This window comes from Benincasa hispida, chromosome 12 (assembly GCF_027475165.1).
Source record: "Benincasa hispida cultivar pf3 chromosome 12, pf3_genome.v1.1, whole genome shotgun sequence".
Taxonomy (NCBI): Eukaryota; Viridiplantae; Streptophyta; class Magnoliopsida; order Cucurbitales; family Cucurbitaceae; genus Benincasa; species Benincasa hispida.
Window position 1 is genome coordinate 40,955,249 of NC_143489.1, and position 9,855 is coordinate 40,965,103.

A 9,855-nucleotide genomic window follows, 5' to 3' on the forward strand; every position below is an offset into this window, starting at 1 on the left:
TCACTTTTGAGGGGTTACGGGTGACAGGTCCCGCGTAAGCATCACTTGTGATGGTAGCTTTGGATGCAACTTTCTTTGATGCTATTTGTCGATTTGTTGACTTGGATGATGAGAGAGAGATGAGAGGTAGAGAGGTCCCACTGGGCATGCCAATTTGTTCGCACGAGATTTCCGGAGAAACTTAATTCATGGAATTTGAACTTTTGTATTTGTATTAATTATAATGTAACAAATACATTTTCTAATATAATAATTCTTTGAAACTTTCAAAATAAACTTTAATCTGTAAGCTGGTTAATCTTCTTAAATGATCGGCCTTCGGCTTGTTGATCTTCTTGGATGATCGGTCTTTGGGCTTGATGATCTTCTTGAATGATCGACCTTTGGGCTTATTGATCTTTTTCGATGATCAACCTTTGGGTTTATTGATCTTCTTGGACGATCGACCTATGGGCTTGTTGATCTTCTTGGATGATCGATCTTTGAGTTTATTGATCTTCTAGGATTATGACTTTTGGGCTTGTTGATCTTCTTGGATGATTGGCCTTTGGGCTTGTTGATCTTCTTGGATGATCGTCCTTGGGCTTAATGATCTTATTGGATGATCGGTCTTTGGACTTGTTGATTTTCTTGGATGATCGGTCTTTGGACTTGTTGATTTTCTTGGATGATCGGCCTTTGGGCTTGATGATCTTCTTGGAGAATTAGTGTTTGCACGAAACTTTTGGAGAAACTTGTTTCGTGGAGTTAAACTAGAGTTGATGTTGATGTTGATGTTGATTTGATGCGATGTGATTCGATCTCTAGTACTTGATCCTCTAATTCTCTCTCAGTCGAATGCGTACACTTGATTTGAGGAAACGAAGCGCGTGATGATCTTAGAGTTGAAGTCTTGGCAGAATACTTGTATCTCTTAAGGAGTTCAGTCTTCAGGTGTGCTCAACTTTAGAAGTCAAGGAGTCCTTTGGTTGTTGGGAGAATTCTCTCTAGGCTCTCTCGAATGTAGAATTTTTGACCCCACAAATGAGGAGAGCTCCTTAATAGAGTTCTCTGGTGGGCCTTGTGGGTTTGAGCTTGGTTAGTCCATGGTCCTGATTAGACTTTAGATAAAATTCAACCTATTTTTGGGGTTTTTTGGACTTTAACACAAATAATAATATCAAATTAGGTCAAATTAATCTTATATAATTCAACCGTGATGATGAAACCATGTGGCATCATCAGAATTTGTCTTCAACTCCAATTTAGGATACATGTCAACTCCTAATTAGTCCTAGATTTGATGAATTAGAATTTCGTCATGAATGACGTGCCAATTTGTGATTGGTCCAAAATTTCTCATTCAACAATTGCACATCTATATTATCGATTTTTATTAAAAAAATATTGGTAATTAATTTAAATATCTATTTTTTTTTTTTTTTGTAGTTTTGTTAATTGAAGAGTCAATTAACTAATTGTTTAATGTCAATTATAAGCCTTATATATATACACAAAAGAAACTGATATAAACTAATCGATTTAAATTATCAAACAATGTTTTTAATTTTAAAAAATATTTATAATTAGAAGTACAAGTGTACAAGATTGTTTAATTGAAAAAAATTAACTTATTTTATTATTAGTTAATTAATTAATATTTTCTAAAGACTAATTAATAATTTTAATAAATAATTAATAATGTTAATATATATTATCAATAAAAAGGATATAAACAAATAATGTTATTCATATTTTTTTCTAAAAAAAATTATGGTTTTTCATATTAATTCATAATAATAAAATAAATTATATATTGGCATTGTTATTAATAAAATTAATTATATATGTCAGTTATAAATTTAATTTAAACATATTTATGAAAATTAAATAAATTAGCCAATATCAACGACGAAGAAAAATAAATAAAATGAAAAGATAAAATGTAAGAGAGAGAGAGAAACTTTTTAAAATGGAGAAAAGTCACCTATCCGAGTAGTTATGAAAAAACTCTATATTTTGGATCAGAATATGGGAACAAGATATTCACATCCTAAGATTGAAAATTTTACCAAATATGACGATAGAATATCATTTTTCATTCTCACTTTTGATCCTCATGAATTAAACGGGCCATAAATTACTAAAATATGGTAGCATCACAAAAAAACTTGGAAATTTGCAACAAACATTTTTGGCGTATTAGATTCTGACGGGCTATTAATAAATTCAAGTACACAATTTTGAATTATTTTGTCTAGATGGCTTTTGACCAACCATCTCCATAAGATTCAACTCCTAAGGAAGAAACAAAGAAAGTGATCACTTTATTCAATTTCACATCACAGAATATGCAATACGGAAAGTGGACCGAAAATGGGCCTTTTTGAGTGGATGTGATGAGTGAAATGTGAATAGAAGCTCGTCACTATTCACTTTAATTTAATAATTTCAATAACTTTCAAACAAAAAAAAACAGAACTTTATAAGTGTTTGACTTACCAACTTCATAAATCGGTGTTCACTATTAAAGTTTGCTGAATTTATGGTTTAAATGACAATGAAATTTTGATCGGAAGAAATTTCGAGAATATTCTGATTCACCTCATTTCGATAAAATTTCGAGATTTCAAACAATTTATACCTTTCGAAAAAATTTCGATTTTTTAAGTAACTACATTAGCTCAGTTCAAGTTAAGTTTTTCAATTTTGGGGTCATAATCACACACATTTTATAGTTTCACATGCCAATATTATTTTTGACAAAGGATTAAACCTTACTTTTTTAATTTCCAACTTTTCTTAATTTGTAGCTTTATTTTCAAACAAAAAAAATTCAATTCTAAAGAAATTGAGTTTTAAAAAAATCATAAAAATAACATATATTTATTTTTAATCTCATTCAAACTTTTTGAATTAAAATTTCACACAAGTTCAAAGTTTTATTTTAACCATAAAAGGCTTTCATAATTTCCACATTATTCTCTTCAAAATATTTCTAAATTTTATATTATTTTGTAATTATTTTTTATTTTTTTTAAATTTCTATTCTCGCATCAATATTTATACGATATTTATAATAAAAATCTAGATGTGTCTTATTTTATAGAAATTTTTATTAAAAATGATTAATTATAATCTAATTAAATCACAATTAAAATTATAACAATTTCAAACAATTAACTAATTATAATAATTTTTATCGGTATCATAAATTTTCTGAAATTTTTTATGGATATCTATATTCCCATAAAATAAAATCTCAATATTTCCATCCATTCGATATTTTGAACCTCGATCGAATTAAATCTTCAAATCATTCTTTCTTTTTGCACATTTATAGAGAAGTTCCATATTCACAGATCTATCTTCTTCCTAACTTCAACAAATTAAAACATTTAACTACAAATTTTAGAAGCAAGTCACCGTCCAAAATACTCTTTATATGTTTTCCGTCCAAAGAATAAAAGAAAAATATAAGCACGACAATCATATTGTTTAGGAGTTTATGCCCAAAAGTCGGCAAAATCTGGCAGAGCAAAAACCCCATGTGATCCACGATTGTTCTCTGTTGTGTTTATAAAAGAAAGTTAATGAAATTGATGCAGCAGATGAGCTGATCGTCAATCACTTCTGTTGGAGTGGGTTTCAATCGCAATCAATCAGAAACTCGTGGATCTCACCAGTTCCGGCCATCCGTGACCACATGTGCTGAGCCTTCCGCTAATTCATTCATCTCATGGCCTCTGAACTTGGATTCCGGCCGTCGGAGCTTTCTTTCTTTTCCCGGAAGTCTATTTCTCCGATCAATCACCGGGAAAATCTCAGATTACCCTTCACCCCTCAAAGGAAAACGACCCCAGAGCCGCTGTTGAGGTGGGGTTCCGGTCGCCGTCAAGTTGTTGCAGCGAAGAAGCCGTCGATCGATGGTGTTCCGCCGGAGCTTAACAAAATCGCTTCCCAGAAACTGGACTCTGCTCCAGCCCGCCGACGGGTCCGATGGGCTTTCATGGAGCTTCAGCAACAGCTCGATCACTGCTTATTCAAGGTTTGCTTTGTACATTTTTCAACAACTTGATCTCTGGGATTCCCTGTTTTGATCGTTTGACTAAAATTTTTCTTTCTGAATTTGTTTATCGGATGGTTGGTTTCATCTGTTAGATGGCTCCTGCTGGGATCAAGACCGAGGAGGTAAGAAATGTTGTCTAAAGTTCATATTTCCAGTAGATTTTACCTTTATTTAGTGAATAGACCCAACATTTGACTAATTAGTTTTGAAATTAAGATCAAAGAAGCCATAGTATAGAGAATTTTGAGCCCCCCCAAATATCATTAGTGGCTTGTTTTTGCAATATCTTTCGACTTATCTGATGGATGATTTGGATGTGTGTAGTGGTATGAGTGTAATTCAAGGGGTTTGAATATTTTCTGCAAAAGATGGTTTCCTGAGGCAGATGTTCATATTAAAGGTGCTCTCTGTTTCTGCCATGGCTATGGTGATACCTGCACTTTCTTCTTTGATGGTTTGTAATCGTTTCATTTTTTGTTTCTCTTCATGTTTGTTGTGACGTCCGAACAATGACTTATGGTGGTTTTAACATTTCAGGAATTGCTAGGCACATTGCTGCATCTGGGTATGCCGTCTACGCTATGGACTATCCGGGTTTCGGCCTTTCGGAAGGATTGCACGGTTACATTCCTGACTTTGATCAACTAGTTGATGATGTTATAGAACAATACAAGAAGTTTAAAGGTTTGTTGCGTTGATACTAACTTTGTATGTGGATAATTACTCTTACCATCATTTCTCAATCCTTTTCGATTACCGAATCTTTTATTTCGACTTGCAGGTAGACCAGAATTGAAAGGATTGCCTCATTTCATATTAGGACAGTCAATGGGGGGAGCTGTTACTTTGAAAATGCACTTGAAAGAACCAAAGTTATGGGATGGAGTGGTTCTTGTGGCTCCCATGTGTAAAGTAAGTTCAAACATTTCCGCAAGGGAAAAAGTTTTTTTTTATATTGTTTTAGCCTGTACAGGTATGTGAATAGTGATTTCAATGCTTTTTAAGATTGCAGACGATGTGAAACCGCCAGAACCGGTTCTTAAGGTCTTAAATCTAATGTCTAATGTGGTGCCAAAAGCCAAGCTTCTCCCGAAGGTCGATCTTGGTGAACTAGCTCTCAGAGAAATGAAGAAAAGGAAACTGGTTCGTATGCCTTACTTTCTTCACTAGATTTTCATACCAATGGAGCCTTTGTACATTTAGTTCCTTAAGTACACATCTGTGATTTGAACGTATATTCTTGATATCCTCATCATAAAGCATATTAGACATTGAACACCTCATGATTGTCATAAGAAATTCATGGTGTTTGAGTGCTACTTGCTGCAAGTATGGTAGTATTTCAGTTCAAAGCTTGTGAAATCGGTTCATCCAAACATATCGACTATTTACGAGAGAAACGAAATGGAACATACCCGTAAACATTTATTCCTCTTGAGAGTTTCTTCCATGTTTAGAACATTTTATACCGTTTGGTCGGTCTGTTTGTAAAGCCCCTCTTGAACATTTGAAGAATTATATGCTTATGATATGCAGGGGCAAGCCAAAACGTTGTTTCTTTTTGTTTTCTAGTTTAGAAATCATGGATATTTACTTAACATTTAAATGTGTAAAACTAAAAAAAAAAAAGTGATTTTCAAAATCGTTATCTTACAGTCTTTTGATGTGGCTTTTCCAGGCAGTCTACAATGTTATATCGTATGATGATCGGATGCGCGTGAAAACTGCGATGGAACTTTTAAAGGCAACAGATGATATCGAGAAACAAGTTGAGAAAGTGAGTGTCTGTTTTCTTAAGAGAATGAATCACCATTATTCCTGGTGTTCCTCACATATGCTGTTGATCTTGTCATTTCATTTACTGATTGTAGAGAGATTGCAGGTTTCATCACCATTACTTGTTCTTCATGGAGCTGCAGACAAGGTGACAGATCCTAAGATTAGTCGTTTTCTATATGAGAAAGCGTCGAGCAAGGACAAGACTCTGAAACTCTATGAACAAGGCTTTCATTGCATCCTAGAAGGAGAACCAGATGAAAGAATCTTCACTGTTCTTAATGATATCATCTATTGGCTAGATTCACGATGCTCCTCGACGTCTCTCGACTAATTGCACAGTAATATTCGTCCATTGTTAATTAGTAAGAATGAGTTAGATATCTCAAAATTCAAATGTTGTATTTTATTCACTTTACTTAAAATTCTATTTAGTTTATGCTTTCGAAATTTCATATTGATGGTAACGTAACAGAGAATTTTAGGATAATATATCAAACTTGTCAAAGTGAATTTAGTTATGCGGTAATTGACATATATTTTCATCATCAAAGTAGAAAGTTCAATCTTCTATCTCGCTTGTTGTACTCAAAAGAAAATAAAACATATTAAACTCAATTTCTCTGTTAATTTGAAATGCATCACAATTTTGCAATTGTATGAATTAGTACAACATATAACAATTTAGGAAGTATCAACTTCAAAATAACGGTCAGAATTGACAACTATTTATGAATGAATTATTGTTATTTGTAAATTTAACTTAAATCTGGGTATGTTTGGATTAACTTTTCGTTTAATTTTGAAAATAAGTCATTTTGAAAATAATTGAAGTGTTTGACAATCACTTAAAATAGTTTTTAAAATACTTCTATAATGTATCTGAAACAAGTTTTTATCAAAAGAGTTTAAATAAAAATAACTTTATTGAAAAACAATTTTTTCTCTAGACAATCAAATTTTCACTTTTATTTATTTATTATAAAATTTCCATTAATGAATTGTTTTATTTGACTAATATGTTAAATTTAAAATTTAATGCACTTTAAAAGACGACAAAATATGCACTCGAACAAACCTAAAAAGTAACCTAAAACGTAGGGATATAAGGTTGTTTTTATATAAAGTTAGCATTAGTAAATATGGGGAGTACGATAAGGGGTTGTTTGGGAGATTGAAATGTAATTAGGATTACTAGAAATTTGAGGGGTGTTGGAATGAGTGAGGAATCAAGGGTGGAACAAAAATGGAGCAAAAAATCGTGGGAAAAGAATGAGTTTGGTATTACAAATCGGGTCCAAAACGCTCAATTCAAACATGGATTTTAGATTACATTTCATTCCCCAAATAACCTCTAATTGTATTGTAGCGGACATTGGGTTGCAAAATTGTTAGCCAAACATGGTTCAACTAAGTCAACGTATACTTCCTGTTAGAGTTAGAAAACATGCAACGACAGAAAAACAGATCATTAAGCATTCTAATTCATTAATTTTGGCTTTGGGTTAAGCGTGCTCCATAAACTATGAAGAGGGTTTCATGACATACCTTTGAAGAAACACTTGAATCACGATTCCAGCTGCAAATCTTCTCCAAATCAGCTTGTGAACCACCACAAGACCTTTCCTACTATCCTCTTGGTGCCTTGGATTGAGTTGTGAGACTCAAAATAAGTTTGAATTGAGGGAACAAGGAGGAGAGGTTCTGGTTTTCCAGCTGAAAACCTATCTTCAACCTTTGAAGTTTTTCAGCTTATTCCACCCAAATGCATGCCCGATTTCCACTCACAAGTGAGGAATATATTACATGACTTTTATGCAAAAAGAATTCATGCATGAATTACACCTCTTACTTGGAGTATCAAGGCGGGATTTGAATGGAAAGATGATTCAAAGTGGGAAAAACCCACTTTGAGATAATTCAACATTTTCTCTTTAATTTGAATTTTTCAAATTAAATTTCAATTTTAGTGTTTTAATTCAACATCAAAACTGAAATATTATTAGTTTTACAAAAATTAAGTCAAAATTAATTTTTCTAATAAAATTAATAATTAATAACTAATTAATTTAATTAATTTAATATAAAATATTAAATTATTTTAACACTAATTCCACCATCATGAATCCCTATTCATGAATTTAATATTTAAATCATATTTAAATATTAATTGATTCTCCAGTTTCGTTTAATTCCCAAATTAAACGTGTAATTATATCACATATAATTACTAATTCCCTTAATTCTAATTCGAACATTTCAAATTACTCTAAGGCTAATCCATTTGTGAGCTAGTAGGGGGACCTCGTGGACCTACAGATCATGGGCTCCAACGATCCGAGATTAATTGGCTACACAATTAGACCTATGTTCCGCTAGGGCCAATGAGAGGGTAGGGCCCCTTGTTCAAGACCTGGAGTCAACACTTAAGGGAACAACCTCTTTACTATCCCTAAAAGCGGGTAGAAGTGAATTCCATCTTGCACCCTATGTCCCTACCTATCTACCCGGTCTTACCTCTGAAATGGGAGGCTTATTGAGTCGGCGCTGTTGAGCCAACCCTCATCCATGCAAATTGAAGGATAATCTCAAATAAACAGGAGCTCATAGTTAGCTTAGGATTCAGGTTAAGTTACTTAGGTCATCGCTTTGAAATAGTCAGTCTTAAATAGTAAACAACGTTATAAAGTAAGAGTGACTTATTTCGTGGTCCGATCTTGTTCAAACTCATTGCACAGGACGCCCCCACTCCTCATGTCATTATATGTACGAATCAGGATCACTTCGTTTGTAGCACTTTACAACTCTTTGTAACAACTACAGAGTGAGCCGAATCCAATATTGTTACCAAAATAAGACACCCAACCTTATTCATATACTATAGATCATTTTGACTATTTACTTGAACCTGATCCATTTTTATGTTTCTACATAAAGTTCAAGTATTCATGCAATAGTCATGGATCTTTTAGTTTATTGGATTTATTTCTAAAATGAAAGAAGCAATTCATATATTCAATAACAACTTTATTGAATTTTCAAAATAAGTTTTATTGTTTACAAACCACGAGTTTTAGGACATAAAACCCAACATTTCCTACATTGAGAACAGTGAACCACACATTTTTAATTTGAATTTGATATTTTGAGGCTTCTGTAAATTCTTTTTAAGTTGCAAAATTTCATCTTCAATGAACTCTTCTTTCAATTCCTCACTCATTCCTTCTTCCACCATCATTTTGGGTTGCTGTGATCGTGAGTTCGTGGGAGAAGGAACTGTACGTGAATTGGAAAGGAACATGAAGAGATTTGGTCTTCAAAGATGAATATTCTTCATCTATCTTCAATTTATGTATTAATAGCATGCTTGATTAAATTGTAGAAATCCTTGTTTCCATCCTTCGTATAATTGTATGTTTTGTAGAATCGAAATCTGGACTTCGATGCTTCCGCGATAGGTATTTGCATACTCTTTCAATTGGTATTAAAGCAAGGTTTGAGTCCTAATTTTAATTTTTGAACAAAATTCAGAGTACTAGCAGGTTTATGATTCTACATCGATGAATGTTGAATGGGTTTTGCACGTTTGGATGTTTTCAAGATTGACCATTTAGAATTCTGCTATTTTTTTTGGTCCAATAAGTAAAGAGCCCATTGTTCTGGGCGGAATTAATTATTGTCGAGTATGTAATTCAAAGTCTGAGTTGTTCGTGATTGTTTTTCGACTTTGATTTGGTAGAAAACAGAGCAGAAGTGGAGAATTTTGGCTGATCGGGCGAGTAGAGTAGGCTTACTGCCCTAGAGCATAAGGCTGCAGTGTAATGACGCTCGCTTTACGCTGCAAGAAAGTGAGTATAGCGTTGCCATGCTTCAGTTGCAGAATTACAATGTTGCGTGGAGCATTGCGACGCTGCAGGCAGCATAGCGTTACGCTACGGTTAGCAAAAGGCCAGCATAACGACGTTACTATCGAGCGTCATTACGCTCTGGACATGAGGTGTGTGCGCGAGACCGGTCCAGACTGATAGTTC

The 9,855-nt window shown here is 33.3% G+C and overlaps 1 protein-coding gene across 1 annotated transcript; it reads left to right on the forward strand.

Annotated features, from left to right (window-relative positions):
- Positions 1 to 3,200: 3,200 nt before the first annotated feature.
- LOC120092517 (alpha/beta-Hydrolases superfamily protein) lies at positions 3,201 to 6,377 on the forward strand. The gene is made up of 8 exons (XM_039050619.2): positions 3,201 to 4,027; positions 4,141 to 4,170; positions 4,373 to 4,502; positions 4,586 to 4,732; positions 4,830 to 4,960; positions 5,054 to 5,191; positions 5,727 to 5,825; positions 5,931 to 6,377. The coding sequence occupies exons 1-8, from the start codon at positions 3,719 to 3,721 to the stop codon at positions 6,156 to 6,158; spliced, it is 1,212 nt and encodes a 403-aa protein (XP_038906547.1). The 5' UTR covers positions 3,201 to 3,718; the 3' UTR covers positions 6,159 to 6,377.
- Positions 6,378 to 9,855: the final 3,478 nt, after the last annotated feature.